This window comes from Acomys minous (assembly GCF_964271855.1).
Source record: "Acomys minous genome assembly, chromosome: 2".
Classification (NCBI taxonomy): domain Eukaryota; kingdom Metazoa; phylum Chordata; class Mammalia; order Rodentia; family Muridae; genus Acomys; species Acomys minous.
Window position 1 is genome coordinate 132,771,654 of NC_140484.1, and position 17,400 is coordinate 132,789,053.

The 17,400-nt window shown below is 50.4% G+C and overlaps 1 protein-coding gene across 1 annotated transcript; it reads right to left on the reverse strand.

Annotated features, from left to right (window-relative positions):
- Positions 1–2,097: 2,097 nt before the first annotated feature.
- Positions 2,098–17,105, reverse strand: DNAJB13 (DnaJ heat shock protein family (Hsp40) member B13). Its single transcript, XM_084772955.1, is given in 9 exon segments — positions 2,098–2,395; positions 2,997–3,073; positions 3,691–3,804; positions 5,600–5,713; positions 7,640–7,797; positions 9,476–9,583; positions 9,586–9,636; positions 10,941–11,044; positions 16,963–17,105. Coding segments are annotated over 9 exon segments (948 nt in total). The 5' UTR covers positions 17,031–17,105; the 3' UTR covers positions 2,098–2,241.
- Between the last annotated feature and the right edge of the window lie 295 nt (positions 17,106–17,400).

Below are 17,400 nucleotides of genomic sequence, written 5' to 3' on the forward strand. Positions count from 1 at the left end.
TCCTGGGTTCCAGATCCAGCGTCCACACTAACTCACAACCATCTATAGCTGTTTCCAGAGAGATCTGATGCCCTCTTCTGGCCTCTGAAGGCAAAGCATACCTATAGTATACCAGCATATGCAGGCAAAACACGATCTTAAAAACAAAAAAACAACTTTATGCCTGGCATGGTGGCACACGGCCCCAGCACACCTATAGTATACCACCATGTGCAAGCAAAACACGATCTTAAAAACAAAAACAAAAAAACAACTTTATGCCTGGCAGATTGCTGTGAGTTAAAGGCCAGCCTGGTCTATAAAGTGAGTCCAGGACAGCCAGAGCTAAACAGAGAAACCCTGTCTTGAAAAACCAAAACCAAAACATAAAATAAATAAATAAAGAACTTTTTTTTTTTAAATGACCTAGAGAAGTGACTTGCCCAGGTGTCTGACCTAAGGCCACTGGTGACTGCTCCACTGACATTCTTTCTGGAGCTCCAGCCCCAGAGTATCTCAAAGCTTTTTGTTGGTTTTTGAGACAGGGTTTCTCTGTGTAGCCCTGGCTGCTCTGAACTAGCTCTGTAGACCAGGCTGGCCTCAAACTCAGAAGTCCACTTGCTTCTGCCTCCCAAGCGCTGGGATTACAGGCGTGCGCCACCACTCTGAGCTGTCTTCATGGTGGTTCAAAGACAGCTGCAGGCTGTAGGATAATTTGAGCCTAGGGGTTTGGGGGGCTAGCCAGGGGCAAGACTGAATGTGTTCAGAAACAAAGTTCTTGCCCAGAGTTGTACTCCCACTTAAAAAAAAAAAAGCAAAAAGGTGGTGCATGCCTTTAATCCCAGCACTTGGGAGGCAGAGGCAGGCAAATCTCTAATTTCTAGGCCAGCCTCGTCTACAAAGCAAGTCCAGGACAGCCAGGGCTACAAGAGAAACCCTGTCTCGAAGAACCCCAAAACAAACAACAACAATCTTTTAGCTGGGCATGGTGGCACATGCTTATGATTCCTGCATGTGGAATGCTGGGGCATGAGGATAAGAGGTTAAAGCCAGCCTCAGCTACCTGAAACCCTGCCTCAAAATTTAAAAGGAAAAAAGCCAGGTGTGTTAGTGCATGCTTTAAATTCCAATATTCAGAAGGCGGAGGCAGGTGGATTCAAAGTTTGAGGCCAGCCTGGTCTACAAAGCAAGTTCCAGGAAAGCCAGGGCTGCTACAGAGAAAACCATCTGGAAAAAAAAATTTTTTTTTGAAAGGACTAAAGGAAAAATCCATAAGCTAATATGGCACTTTGAATGGCAGGATTCTAAGCAATGTGGATACTCTGTTTTATTTTGTTTTTTCCCTCACATCTTAGAAGCCACTGAACCTGCTTGCTACCCATAAGCCTAGACCTAACCACAGCCTAAACAGGGCAAGCTCCTCATGGGGATGGACCACACAGCCCTGGCTGCACCAAGAAGCCAGACCGCCTCCAGGTCACGAGGCAGTGATGCTCTCTCTGATCCCCTCTATAATCTAACCATGAGTCTACCAAGGCCCAGTGCCCCACTCCCAAGTCCTCACCCCTGTAGGCAGGTTGTAAGCTCTACTAACAAGGTGAATTAATAACCAATGCAGCATTCAGGGGCAGACCTGGACCAGATCCCAACCGCCAGGCCTCCCAGAGCACTGGCCCAGAGGTAGCCTAAGACCCATTCCACAGACAAGGAACCAAGGCCAGAGGTGGAGACCAAAGCTGCTCTGGCACTGTGTCCCTGGTGGGATTACCTGAAGCTTGTGAGTCTATATGGAGTGGCCTAAGGTCTGGTGGCAGCTTAGCCATGGACACCAGAGTGCTGGGACAAGTGCTGTGTCTTCCTTTGCTTTGCTTTTCCTGTCTATATCGCTCAAGACAGCACAGACCACACAAGGTCCCTTCTAAAGATCTACGGTGCGAAATGTCCAGCACAGAGGGACTGTTGAGGTCACATGGCCCTGTCTCATGTTACCAAGGTGGCAACAAGGAGCTTTGAAGCCTCAGGGAACAGTCCATTACTAGGAAGGCAAAGTGGGGCCCCAGGTGCCTAGCTTTCTGGGTCCTGCAGGAAGCATCCATCCAGCACACTTGAGGCCATTGCTAGAGGATACAAAAGGGCTATTTATTAAGTCAGCCTAAGGTCTCATGTCTCCTCATCTTCACAGGCTGTGCGGGGTTGAGTGGGTAGGATTGGGCGAGGCCCAGCCTGCCCTCTCCATCCCTCTTCCTCTCCAGGGCCCCAGATTTAGGTCAACAGTGCCTGGCGCAGCATCTGCTTCTTCTGAGGTGTGAGGCGTGTGGGGAACTGGATGTCGAAGAAGATGAAGAGGTCTCCCTTCTTGCTGGGGTTCTCAGGCAGTGGCATCCCTTCATCTGGCACCGTCTTGAAGTACTTAGGGCTGAGGCAGGGCAAGACGAGAGAATAAAAAGTATAGAAGATTCAGAGAGTGGTGCCCACTGGGTGCACACTACCCTAGCTCATAGGACCACAGGAGTGGGCCATTATCACGGCCTCCCAGAAGACGGCCAGGTCTCACAAGCTGGAACAGGTAGGTGGAGAGACTGGCTTGTCCCAAATAGCACACTCCTGGAAACCCTTGCTCAAAGTAAATGCCCTGCTTGACTGACCCCCCCAGAACTGCGCATCCCTCCCCAGGATGCAAAGCAGCCTGGGGGAGCGGGGGGGGGGGAGAGCCAAGCCCTCCCTTCTCTAGGACTTTTCTTGGAGCAAGACTTGGGGGCTACTGTTCCATGCTCTGATGAGAGGTTTGGGGAATGGAGGCAATAGTGGGGTTCTCGGGCCACTACGAGGGTTTCATGTGTGTTAGAGAAAGGCATTTCTTGTGTAAACAGAGCTCGTGCTCAGGCAGAGAGGCAAGTGGGATTGGAGTCCCAGCCTCTGAGATGGAAACCCTCCTGTGGCTGCCAGCCTGCACAGTCCCCAAGTCTCTCAGACCATCCTTTCTTGTGACTACTTAGGTACCAGGCAGATAGACTCACTGGACGATGTCATTGATGGGGATGTTGAGCAGACGGTCATCAAGGGTCTTCACCTCCACAGTGCAGCAGGTGAGGGCCTGCAGAGTGTAGGATGTGGAGCATCACCACAGCCATTCTATTTAGAAGGCATTCGGGAGCCTACTTGGGTTCCAATCCTGACCTGGGTACCAGGGAAGAGAAAGGCTGCCAGAAATCTGTGAGCAAGGCCGGCCATTACCTGCCTTCTAGTTTGACGTGTGGTAGGTCAGTTCGGTGATGACAGAGTGTAAGGCTTTTGAGAGGCAGCTATGACAGGTTCTGTGTGCTGCCACACAGTAGGGGCAGCGGTTGGAAAACCTGTAGGGTGAGCTGGGCAGGTGGGAAAAAGCCCCAGCCAGGCAGGTATGCTCACCCTGAGGCCTGAAGGACAAACAATGGGTCAACAGGGGTACCCTAAAGTGTACCACATGACTATTTTGAGACCATAAGGACAGCAGCAGGACCAGGACAGTGTGTGGAAAGATGAGGAGGTGGGCAGTGGGGGGACTGCTGCACAGATCCACCCAATGAGGGAGAGACAGACATACAGGATGGGAGTCACAGAACCCAGCAACTGGTACAAGTTAGCTGGGGAGAAAAAAAATGAAGCCTAAACTGCCACAAGTGGGGTTCAGACTGGGCCCCCACGGCCTTCTCCTGCACCGTACCCACTCACCTTGCCCAAAGGAATGGGGTACACGAAGAAGAGGTTGTCAAGCTCCCTGCGAAAGCGAGGGTGCAGCTTCTCCTTTACAATGAAGATAATATCAGCCGGGATAATGTTGGGGCCCTGGAGGGGAAAGCCAAGGGGTAAGGGGTTTACTACTTAGATGATCAGCCAACTTTCTGCCTTGACTTGTCTCTGGGTTTTCATCTGTGCGGTGGAGAATCAGACCCAGTTCTCTAGAGGGGGCATTCAGTGTGGCCTAGGGCCACTCCCTAGAGCCTGCCTGGATCACTCCCGCTCCCCAAGTATTTCTCTACTGAGCATACCCAAAGTAATCTACTCAATAGTATGGGGCGGGGGTGGGGGGCTGGGAGGGTGAGGTGGGGGCTTCTTTGAGTGACAGCTGGACACTATGCTGGAGTCAGACAACTTCTCTGCCTGACAGAAACTCAGCAATAAATTCTCCACTCCGGTGGGCCTCCCTGAAGGCTGGCCTCTCTTCTGGCCATTGTACACAGAGTGAGAGCAGCTGCCGCTCCCGGTGCAAGAAATAGTCAGATGGTCAGAAATAGCCATATAGTCAGAAATGGCAAGCTCAAGGCTGAGAGAAAGGGAGGCCCAGAGGCTGGGCTCTGAGGAGGTCCTGGGCCATGGCAGAAGGTTGGGAAAAGCTTCCCAGAGTGGGGTGTGTTGGCGCTGGGTCTCTGTTTGCCTGCCTGTCTGCTTGCGACAGGGTCTCACTCTGTAGCCCAGACTAGCCTGGAATTCACTATGTCACTCAGGCTGTATTTGAACTCCCTCGGCTCAAGTGATACCCTGCCTCAGCCTCCTGAGTTGCTTCAACCTCCAGTGAGCCAGGCTGAGGGGTGATTGTTGGAAGCAGATGTTTTCCAGGTGAGAAAGGGGCAGGTATGAGCAAGGGAACTCATCTCTCCCGGCTCTGAGCTCTCCATCACTCCATTTCTTCTCGGGATGTAAGGACTCAGCATCCTAGCACAATAACAATGTTTTCCATAGTGAGTACTTTAGTTTAGTTGTTAACGAGATGCTTCCAAGTAGCCTCTTCCCTTCGGCTTTCTTCAGTCTTGCACTGTGGTGTGTGTGTGTGTGTGTGTGTGTGTGTGTGTGTGTGTGTGTGTGTGTGTGTTCCTGTGTGTGAGCAAGGACATATACTCATGTTATGTTAGGGGGCTAGAAGTTGACACTGAATGTCTTCCTTAATTGCTCTCCATCCTATTTTTTGAGGCAGGATCTCTCCTCACCTTAGTGCACACCGATTCAGCTGGACTGGCTGGCTAGTACACCGAAGGATCCTCTGTTTCTGCACTGCTGAGGCAGGGGGATCACTTGCGTGTGTCCAGCATCGGGCTCCCAGGGCACCCAGCTCTGCCATTGGTGCTAGGGATAAAGTCGAGGTCTCCATCCTTAGGCATCTCCCCAAGTCCTTCTTTTTTTTTTTTCTTTTTTTTTTTTTTTTTTTTTTGGTTTTTCTTTTTGGTTTTTCGAGACAGGGTTTCTCTATGTAGCCTTGGCTGTCATGGACTCGCTTTGTAGAACAGGCTGGCCTTGAATTCACAGGGATCCGCCTGCCTCTGCCTCCCGAGTGCTGGGATTAAAGGCGTGCACCACCACGCCCGGCCCCAAGTCCTTCTTTTAGCTTTTTGTGTTCTTATAGTGAGCAAGTTTCTTCCATCATAGGGGCCTCAGTTTTCCCACTTTGTATAATGGTAGTAATCCTCACCTTGTATTCACAAAGGCGTACTGTGAGGCTCTGTCCCTAGGAAGGGACTTTAGGGACCATCTCACTCTACTAGACCAGAACTTGTAGGGACAGGGAAAAAATATGGAGTCCCTCACTCTCAGTCCTCCCGCCACATGAGCTTTGTGACTGACCCAAGCCAGCTTCTTGCCCTCTCACCTGGTCCCCTTCTTTCTCAAAGGTGATGCGTGTGCCCTGCCTCCACCCAGGCCTCACGTCGATTGTCAGGATCTTGTCCTTGATGGTGGAAGAATATCTATCTTCATTTAGCACCTACAGTGACAGGGGCAGGGGTGGGGAATCGGCTCAGTGGAAAGGCTCTGTGGAGTCTGTGCTCAGACAGTACCCACAGCAATGGAGGACCAGAGTCATTTCCACTCCCGTACTGATTGCCACTGGATCTGAGAGCCTGTGAGTCCCCAAGGCACGCCCTGAAATTGATGAAGCTGTGGCCTGGGACACCAGTCACCACTAACTCTGGCCTCCAACAAGAACACAGAGAAAGGTGCCTCTCTCCAACCCCCAGAAGTCTGCCCTAATCCCAAAGTCTTGTCTACCCTTCCCCAGGCTCCACAACCCCTCAGTGTCTAGCACAAGACCACTATGGACCCCAGACTTCAGTTTCTAGGAAGTTATTGGTTGATATGAAGAAAAGAGGGGTCCCAAGCATGCAGCAAACCTCTCAGAAGACAATATATTGTGCCTCATGCAAAGCATCCCCATATTGTGTCTGAAACCCTGTGAGCCCACAGTGCCACCTTTGGATACCATGGCTACAATGGGCATCTCCTCCAGGCAAAGGGGAGGAAGGTGGCTGGACCACAGGCCAAAGACTGGATGCTGCCACAACTACTCACAAGGGTCTTCCCTAAGCTGTCATCTTAGAGATTATGCCAGTCCACCTCCATGCACACCCTGTGGCTGAGATACACACTCTTTGGAGTGTGGTCTAGTAATAATGCTCTTTTTTTAAAAAAAAAGATGTATTTAGTTATTATTTATACAGTATTCTGCCAGAAAGGGCATCAGATCTCATTACAGATGGTTGTGAGCCACCATGTGGTTGCTGGAAATTGAACTCAGGACCTTTGGAAGAGCAGACAGTGTCCTTAACCTCTGAGCTATATCTCCAGCACTGTAATAATGCTTTTGTAGAGGAATTTTAATCCAACAGCATGGCTTCTCTGAACACATTCAAAGACCTTCTAGGTCTGTGTGATCTGGCTGGAGGAATTTTAATCCAACAACATGGCTGCTTTGAACACATCCAAAGACCTTCTAGGTCTGTGTGATTTGGCTGGAATACAGACACATCCTTAGTATTCACCTTTAATCCCAAACAATGAAGGTAAACGAATTGAGAGGCAGACGAAGTGACAAATCAGAGAAAATTTTGATAAAATAGGATATGCCCAACTCTCACAAGAACAGAGAGGAAAGAGAAGTGACTTAAGAGAGCACAGAGGGTTAGAGAGAGGAGGCAGTTTTACTGGGAGAGTTGTAGAGAGACAGGTTGAAGAGAACAAGCTAGGCACAGGTGAAGACAGAACAAGCCAGAGAATGAGAAGGAGCCAGAAGATTAGAAAAGATTGCTAGAGTTAGTTTGAGGCCAAGCAGAGCAATTCAGGCAGAAGTCAGAGAAGCCAGTTTGAATCAGTCAGCTTGGAGAGGAGTTTGAGCCAGAACAGCAGAGTTCAACCAGCCAGCCAGAGTTCAGAAAGAACTAGAAAGGGTGAACTTATTCAACAGTAAGTCTCTAGGCTGAAAACATTTTAGGCCTAGGAGCTTCCGGGACTGGCCTGAGTTAGCAGACAGAGGCAGTAAGCCTCTGAGCCAGCAATTACCTCAGGCGAATAAAAGTTGCTCTGGAGTGGAACTCACAGGGGACCCTTTCCACTCTCACTCTGCCACTTTCCACAAGGGTGGGGCTGGATGAGGAAGGGGAGAATCCTGTCCCCAGTGGGTAGCTTCAGAGGTGACTTCTGTACCAGAAAGAAGGGTGCATCCCTTCCATTATTCATTTTAAATGTCATATTCTAGAATTCTACAACCTAAAATTGCTGAGTCTCTTGACCTAAGAGCCCATGATGCCCTCAGAAAAGGTTGCAAGGTTGAGTTTTCCTGTTTGGGGATGTGGAGGTGATAGGGAAGTTTGCAGGGGCAATGGTGCCAGCTAAGAGGAGCAAGCTAAGTACTCACCCTTCGTGAGATCTTAATTTTTTTGGTACAGCCAAAGAATAAGTCCTCCAGGGACAAATAGAGGTCTCGTTCGATTGGAGGGTCTTGTTTCTGGACTCCTCGGCCCCGAAGCCCCCCAAAATTCAAATCTACATCCTTCCCTTCTGCATCAAAAAATTCTAAAGGAGAGAAAAGGATGGGTAACAGAAATGGTGTCCAAAGACACAGGTCAGACATACGCACGCACGCACGCACACACGCACCTGTATTCCCTGGAACCTCTTCAGTGCCCCAAGAATAAGCTTTCTCAGATCGTTTCCATCTCTCAGACCCACGGACCAGGGGCTATTTGTTCTGTTTCATTTTGTTTTAGGCCTTGAACTAAGGGCAATCCTCCTGCCCCAGCCTCCTCAATGTTGGGAGTACAGGTGTGAGCCACCACACTTGGGCTTCAAGAAGCTGCTCTTGATCCCCAGGGCTCCCCTGAGACTCCCACAAAGTGAGGTGCTGGTACTCCTGCTTCATAAACAAATTGAGGCACCACTCTAAGTGGTAGATCATGGTAGTGCAGAGAAGACTCCTTCAGGCTGATTGGGTCAGAACAGCTAGTCCACTCTACCCTTCCTCAGGGGCCTAATGGCCCTTCTCTGTCCACAGTATGACTATTCTAGACAAGCCAGCCTCGAGTTCTCTGGAGTTACAAGCTGATGTGAAGAAGGACTTGGGGTGTCCCACGGCAACTGTGAGCGGTCACCGGTGTGCCCCAAGCTCCTCAACTTCATCTACCCCTGCCTGCTCTCCATCCTAGAGCCCGCACCTGTTGCCTTTAACCTGATGACAGAGAGAGAGAGAGAGGGAGGGAGGGGGAGAGGGAGAGACAGACACCCTTCCAGGTCAGCTTTGAGTACTGTAACCCTTTGGAACTGTTTTTTTAATCTGTGGTATGGGGAAATGCTTTTTCGGCCCTGTACCATTAAGACAAGAAACAGCTAAGCCTCGGGAGAGCCTGCTGTGGATCAGGCTCTGCACTTAGTGACTGTCATCTTGGTCCAGAAAGGCCAACAAAATGCTCACAGCTCCACAGCTAGTGAGTAATGAAGTTGGGATCTGTACCACAGGACCTCTCAGCCACAGAATCCTATGCTATATTGCTAGATGCAGGGCCCTTTGTAGACTGTGGAGTCAGAGGTGACTGTTATGTACCCTGCCTCCTGTGGTCGGTGTCAAGAAATGGCTGTGCCAAGATGGATGGTGAGATGACCAGCAACAGCTGGGAATACGCAGAGGCTTCAGACATGGTAGCTGGGTGCCAGCGCCTTGGCTCGGTAAGTAAAGGCAGTCGTTACCAGCGCCCAAGGTGGAAGGAGACAACTGCCTCCTGACGGTGCCCCTCTGACCTACACACACTAATATAATAAAAACTCTTTTTAAAAAGAACCAAGGGCTGGGCGTGGTGGCACATGCCCTTAATCCCAGCACTTGGGAGGCAGAGGCAGGCAGACCGCTGTGAGTTCGAGGCCAGCCTGGTCTACAAAGTGAGTCCAGGACAGCCAAGTCTACACAGAGAAACCCTGTCTCGAAAAACCAAAAAAGACCAAAAAACAAAACCTGAGTGTGATGGCACATGCGTGCAATTACAGTACTTGGGAGACAGAGGGATCAGGAGTTCAAGGTCATGCTTGGCTAAACATTGAGGCCAAGGCTGGTCTGGGATACATATCTCAATATAATAAAAACAATAATGATCATGATGTAAACAAAATAAATAATAAGCAACCAAACCTAACTGCCAAGAAAGGTATCCTCTACAGCTGCGTTCTTTCCCAGGAAGGCAAGAGGGTGGGGTGAGATTCTTACCACTGAAGGGGTTGTCTCCCCCAAAAAACTCGTGGAACACTTTTTCAGGGTTGCCATGGAAGACGTAGCCCGTTGTCCATGGAGTCTGGGATCCAAACTCCAGGGGATCCCACCCTTCAGGCCTTCTTCGCCAAACTTGTCATAGATGCCTCGCTTGACAGCTGTGGATACAAGTGACGTTGAGGAGGGTCCCAGGGCTTATTGCTGGACAGGCTGGGAGGTGGCGAGAGAGCTGGGGGAGGGGAGAGGAGGGGCAAGGACAGCTGCCACCTGGCAGTCTCTAGAAGTTGGAGGGTGAAGTGTCACGCTGTGTGTTTCAGAGTCATTTATTTATCCTATAGATTCTATAGGATAGCTCAGAAAGCAATTTAAAAACCCTCCTGGGTTGGACTTTTGAGATGACTGAGGGTCAGGTGTGTGTGTGTGTGTGTGTGTGTGTGTGTGTGTGTGTGTATACACACACACCTGGGTTTGGCTTAGAAGGTGAGAGTAGAATTATAAAATTTAAAAATGTTAGAATCTAAGAATTCTTAACTTGCAAATGTTAGAGTTCTTAAAAGTCAGGGCTGGAGAGCCGGGCATGGTTAGGCACAGCTTTAATCCCAGCACTCAGGAAGCAGAGACTAACAGATCTCCGTGAGCTCAAGGCCAGCCTAGTCTACAGGGCAGTCAGGGCTGTTTCACAGAGAAACCCGGTCTCAAAAAGATGGAGAAGCTGTAGTCTAGTGGTTCTCAGAAACGCAGCCACAATCGCAGACCCCAAGACCAGCCCCTACATAAGCCAGCTGGGTCCCCAAGACCAGCTCCTACACAAGCCAGCTGGGTCCCCAAGACCAGCCCCTACACAAGCCAGCTGGGTCCCCAAGACCAGCCCCTACACAAGCCAGCTGGGTCCCCAAGACCAGCCCCTACACAAGCCAGCTGGGTCCCCAAGACCAGCCCCTACACAAGCCAGCTGGGTCCCCAAGACCAGCCCCTACACAAGCCAGCTGGGTCCCCAAGACCAGCCCCTACACAAGCCAGCTGGGTCCCCAAGACCAGCCCCTACACAAGCCAGCTAGGCTGCTGCACGTTGCTTTGTGATGAGTCACCCTCGTCCCACACAACTGATTTCCAAAGGGAGAGATTTCCTAATGGCTCTAAGCCTCTCTGTAGCCCTCTGCTCCTGCTGTCCCTGGAGACAGTCAGGGGAAAATAAATGAGAACGTCTTCACCTCAGCCCTCTGCCCCTGGCATCCAGCATCCTCCTCAGAGCCTCATTTTGCTAGGCTGGCGACAGGGGAATATGCCTCACTTTCGTACTGCCTTGCTAGGTGAGCGGTAAGCCCATACACCTGACTGTGGTGGCCTGGTTTGCTCTGTTTGCCTAGATGCTGGGCAGGGAGGATGGTTGCTTACTCTCTACTGCAGACACTTGAGGAATATCTTAATTGATGGGTGAGTGACAGCCCCCACCATCACTCACGGTCACTCAGCACATCGTAGGCTTCTGCTATCTGCTTGAATGTCTCTGGGGCAGATGGCTCATTTGACTTCATCGGGTGGTTCCTCAGGGCAAGTTTCCGGTACCTAGAGGGGACAGGAATACAAGCCCTTGCCTCTGCCCCGCCTCCGAGGCCGGGGCATGGCTCAGGGTTGGCTCTGCTTTCTAGTCTCCTTATGAACCAGGGATCACGGGCTGCGAGTGTGCTGCTTGGGTCTTTGGGAGAAGAAACCGAGGTAGAGAGCACAGTTGGCCCCCAGCCCCAAAAGCTGCCCTCTAGGCATCTGTCCTGAGGCTGTTTGTCCCCTTAGCTGCCACAGCTGAGACAGCAGGGGAGTCAGTGACGGCCCACCTTAGAGACACAGAACACCCCCAGGCTAGCTTTTTGACATTGTGACAAAATACCTGAGAAAGATAACTTAAAAGGAGGAAACATTTTGGCTAATGGTCTCCATATGTTGTCGGCCAGCATCATTGGTTTCAGGTTGAGCATCATGGCAGGAGCAAAGCTGCTCGCTGGCATGGCAGCCAGGAAGGACAGACAGAAAGGGAAGTGGGGGGGGGGGAGGAAAGGGAGAACAGGAGGAGTGGACAGGAGAGGGGAGGAAGTGGGGGTAGCAGTGGGGAGGGAGAGAAAAGGGAAAAAAGAGGAGCACAGAAAGGGCGCGTCTGGGGACAAGACATCAAAGTCTTCTTCTAAATAGTCCTTACCCAATATGAAGGGATTAATTAACTGGTATTAATTTTTCTTTTTGGTTTTGTTTTGCCTTTTTTGTTTTGTTTTTCAAGACAGGGTTTCTCTGTGTAGCCTTGGCTGTCCTGGACTCACTCTGCAGACCACGTGGGCCTCAAACTCACAGCGATCTGCCTGCCTCTGCCTCCCGGGTGCTGGAATTAAAGGCATGCGCCACCACGCCCGGCTTCTTTTCTTTTTAAAAAAGATTTGTTTATTATTTATACAGTACTCTGTCCATATGTATCCCTGCATGCCAGAAGATGGCACCATATCTCATTATAGATGGTTGTGAGCCACCACGTGGTTGCTAGGAATTGAACTCACGACCTTTGGAAGGACACACAGTACGCTTAACCCCTGAGCCATCTCTCCAGCCCCTCATGAGGCAGTTGTTTCCCAATAGCACAACATGCTAGGAACTGAGCCTTTAACACACAGACACTTCATGCAAAGCACAACATCCTCTGCCAACTTGCCTTGAAGACTCCCCCACAGGCCACACTCGGCTCTCCCTACCTCACAGGTCCTTCCCTCTCAGATGTTGGGCCTGCGCTGCAGTCCGCAGCCCCCCAATGTTCCTAAAATCGGTTCCTGCCGTGCACTGTGTACACCTGATTCTGTCCTGGTGTCTGCATTACAGTGGACCCGGACTCACACGGGCTTCTCGGGTGTATGACCAACTCTCGGATCCCATCGGTCCGGGCACTCCTTTCCACCTCTGTGCTGGTTCTTGCCCCACCACTCAGTCCTGAAAGGCCTACAGCTTGGAGACGAGTAGATGGTCTGTGGAGTTTACTAAAGGGATCGTCCCCCCAGGTGCAGGAAGGAGACCGCCACAAAGACAGTCTGCCCCCCCCCCCCCCCGCATGCCCTGAACTCTAGGAGTGAGTGTCGGGAACTGCACTGAACCCTGACAGAACCCTGACGAGTGCGCACATGGCCTGCCAGGAGCTGAGGCCATCAGTTAAGAGATTTGAGTGGCCTGGAGAGAGTGCACAGGAAGAGAACTGTGATGTAAGCACCAAAGGCCAGCACCGCCGCCCCGCCTTCCCCACCCCCCACCCCCCGCCCCCGCGCGTCTATCCTCTTGCTTTAGGGGATGTGGGGAAGTCATGTCATGCAGGCAAGCGAGCCCGCTACTGCCGGCCATGGCACAGAGGATAGGAAGGAAACCTCCGGCCCAGCAGCCCCAGTCGCTCAGTCCCTGTTTGACCCCACACAGCCCCTGCTGGGTCATATCGGGTGTCTGGAGTTCTGTGGCTTCTCTTCTCATTTCGGTCTGCAGGCTGAGCTCCTCTCACGCAGCAGATGCCTGGCTGCTCTCAGCCCACGTCCCTGAGCCGCAGCCACCTGTGCTCTGCCGCCAATGCATCTCATACCTTCTCCCAGGTCTTGCAGGTACCCCACATCCAGAGCCCAGACAGGACCTCCATTCCTCCCCCCAGGAGCCACAGATGAAAATCTAAGCCTAATCTTTGACTCCCATCTCATCAGTCACCAAATGGCATCCGTTTCTGTTCTTAAACGCTCTGCCACGCCTCTCCTTCCTGTAACTGCGGCAGAACCGTGTCTCCCTGTGTCCACAAGAACACCCCCCAGTTCTGTCTTATTTCATGCTGCGAATGGGTTCTCCCTCTATCCCTCCCTCCCGCTTCCTCCTTTTTCTTATTCCCTCCTTTTTCTCCCCTCTCCTTTCCTTTTTCTCTCCTAAAATATTCTGACATCACTTTCCTATTGAAATGCCTCACTCATTTTCCTGCTGCCTTTCAGCAGACAATCCAGACGCCTTGAGCTAAGATCCAAGCCCCTACGTTCTCTCCAAAATAACATCTCTCCTTCCTCATTAGCTGTCTTGCATGGGAGAGAGCGGATGGCGCCATGGTGCAGAACTGAGTGGTGTGATGCCGGGTGTGGTGGTGCATGCCTGGGAGGCAGAGGCAGGAAGATTTCTGTGACTTTGAGGCCAATCTGGCACTCATAGCAAGCTACAGACCAGCCAAGGCTACATAGACTCTTTCTCAAAAGTAAACACACAAGTAAATGGTGGGTGAGTGTCTGATCCGGGTACACGCAAATGTCACAATGAAACCTGCTATTTGGTACAATGGATGTGTGCTGTTAAAGAGTGAGTGGGCGATTCTGAAGAAGCTGATAACTCAGTGATGAGTGATTAGCGTGGAGATTTTCTTCATTATACAGGATTTTGTGTGTGTGTGTGTGTGTGTGTGTGTGTGTGTGTGTATGTGTATGTGTGTGTGTTCATGGGGCTCACAAATTCTACTATACCAGCTGGCCTTCAAGTGCCAGGGCTCTGTGAAAGAATGTAGCACATGGGAGGCTCAAGCCTTAAAAGTTGTTACAGTGAGGCCAGGCACAGTGGCAACTCGGGGGGGGGGGGGGGGTGGGGGGGTGGGGGGGTGGGGGGGGGGTGGCAGGGGGGGGGGGCAGAGGCAGATGGATCTCTGTAAGTTCAAGGCCAGCCTGATTTACAAAGAGAGTCCAGGACAGCCAGGAAGAGTTGCTGGCTGTCAGTAGAAATATGCATTTCTTTTTATCACTCTTATTTCACATGGTTTCACTTGCCAGTGATTTCTGGCATTTTCATACACATTATTTCATCTGATCCTATTTTAATACCACAACATCTCCCGGCCTTTTAAAAAAGGGTGTGTTTTGTGTCTGTGCAGATACACATGTGGCACGTGCATGTCCAGGCCAGAGGACAACCTCTCCTGTTCCTCTGGCCTCCTCATTAATTAACAGTCTCTCACTGACTTGGAACTCTCCAAGCAGCCCTAGAAATTCACCACTTTTCTCCACTTCCTCAGGGCCAGGTTACAAACAAAACACAGCTTTTTTTCATGTGGGTTCTGGGGTCTAGCTCAGGTCCTCCTGACTGTACAGCGAACACTTTACCAGCTGGGCCAGCTCGCTATCTCTCCTACACCACACTTTTTTTTTTCTTTTTCTTTTTTGAGACGAGAAGCTGAGGCCCACAAAGGTTGCCATGTGTGGTGTCTTAGGGTTTCAGGTTTCTATGGCTGTGCTAAGACACCATGAGCAAAAGCAGCGTGGGAAGGAAAGGGTTTATTGTATCTTACACTTCTGCAAGCAGATCAAATCTTCCCTCATCAAAGGAAGTCAGAGCGGGAACAGGAGGGAACCGGGAGGCAGGAGCTGAGGCAGAGCCATGGAAGGGTGCTGCTCACTGGCTTGCCCAGGAGTGGCTCCACCCACCAAGGGCTGGGCTGTCCCGAATCAACCCACAGGCCAATAAGGTGGGGACATTTTCTCAACTGACAGTCTCTCAGTCTCTCAAGTTGTCATAAAGTAAGCCAGCGCGCCTGGCATGGTGGCCCACGCCTTTTAATCCCAGCACTTGGAAAGCAGAGGCAGGTGGATCTCTGTGAGTTCAAGGCCAGCCTGGTTTACTAAGTGAGTCCAGGACAGCCAAGACTACACAGAGAAACCCTGTCTCGGAAAAGAAAAAAGAAAAAAAAAAGTAGCCAGCGCACTTTGTCTTTTGGTAACTGGGCTTTGCTTATCTCTCAATTTGCTATGGTAACCATTCCTTTGATGAGTCCACTGGCTACTTGGTTTCTCTCATGGTAACCTTTCACTTAATAAATCCCAGTGACCCATGACTGAGCAGTGGGTGACATTACACATTGTACTGAATTGTTCTCCCTTGTTTAATGAGTTTATCCGTTTCTCCATGCACACGGGACACTCACTTATCTACCCCTTTACTCCAGTCCACATGGGACCTGGCCCAGGCAGGTAGGGATGGTGTCTGATTTCTGATTCCATTTGTCACATACAAGCTGGGATGACAATGACAATTACCTCTCAGGGCCACTGTGAGGATTACATGACACAAAGATAGAAGGCACGCAGAATGGCACCTAACATGTTCAATACAAGCAGCGAGTGTACCCCAAACCTGGAGTCACCTCAGATGCCTTTTCTCTTTATACCTTTGATGACACAATTGCCAAGTTCAGTGTTACCTCCCCAGCCCACCAGAGAGCCTTACTCCTCCTTCAAGCTTTGTCCTATGGCTTAATTATCAGGGCAGCCTCCCGAGAAGCTGCTCACGTCTCAACACAAGCTTCGGCAGCACGGAGTCCTTCTTCTTTTTTTTTTTTTTTTTTTTTTTTTATAACAATACACACTCTATGACCAATGCTCCACACTGTGGACAAGCCAAAACTTAGGGCTCCATAAATATTTGCCCAAAAATGTTTTCAAAGAAAAAAAATGTAAAAGATAAAAAACTTCAGAAATTAGGCTAGAGAAATGGCTCAGCGGTTAAGAGCACTGACTGCTCTTCCAGAGGTCATGAGTTCAATTCCCAGCAACTATATGATGGCTCACAACCATCCACAATGAGATCTGGTGCCCTCTTCTGGCCTGCAGGTGTACATGCAGGCAGAGCACTGTACACATAATTAATAAATAAATAAATAAATAAATAAATAAATATTTTAAAACTCCAGAAACATGGCCTAAGCCAGGCCGAGATGGTGCATGCCTTTAATCCCAGCACTTGGGAGGCAGAGGCAGGCAGATCGCTTTGAGTTTGAGGGCCGCCTGGTCTACAAAGAGAGTCTAGGACAGCCAAGGCTACACAGAGAAACTCTGTCTCGAAAAAGCAAAACAAAACAAAACAAAAAACCTAAAAAGACAGAAACATGGCCTGACCTCTGTCCTAGATGCGCCTACCCCCCCCCCCCAACACACACTGCCCCTTTTATTTTCCAAACAAGGCCTTGCTGTGTAGCTCAAGCTAACCAAGGCTCACTATTTGGGGATTACAGGCATGTACCATCACACCCATTTCTAGGCTTTCACAGACCCCTGAGACTTGACAGAGATGATCAATCAGTGACAAACCCCATATAATGGCCAAAATGGAAACTCTGTCATCCACCTGTCCGGGTCATTTCTGGTTCACAGGCCTGTGAGTCTCCATGAGACTCAGGATAAGGTCCAAATGGTCCTTTGTTCTCATTTCTTAGCTAAGACTTCGGCATGGCCCAAGAGGAGCTAAGAGGCAGGAGTATTGGGCATGGGTCGCCCATTGATGCACTAGGAGTGTGTCTGAATTTCCAGCCTGTGTCCTGACCAGCCCAAAGCCAGGCTAGAGTATTCTAGAGAAGGAGAGAGGTGCCTCTTTCCTTCCCTGAACTGTGCGAGCAAGTGGTTTGCCTGGCGTCAGGGTGGAGCTGGCTCAGCACGTGCCAGGCTCGGATCCCGCACACTTACGCCTTCTTGATCTGGGCATCCTCTGAGTTGCGATTAACCTGGAGCACAGCATAGTAATCCAGCCCCATGGCTGGTGGCGGTCACAGTTTTTCCTCAGACTCCAGCCTCTGTTAGTCTGCCGGCTGTGGTTGCTCCTAGCAACCACTACGTGCATTCTGGGAATTGTAGTCTTTCTACCTTGAACTGGTTCTAGGGTAAAGGTCACAAAGCTCACAAACTGGAGTCCCCAGCACCTTTTTGTTCATTTTGTAGTACAGCTTTTTGTTGTTGTTGTTTTGTTTTGTTTTTTTGTTTTTTTCGAGACAGGGTTTCTCTTGTAGCCCTGGCTGTCCCAGACTGGCTTTGCAGACCAGGCTGTTTAGTACAGATTTAATTTAAAATCTTCAGAACAAAACTGTGTGGTGCTATACCTTAAATCCCAGCATTTGGTAGAGATAG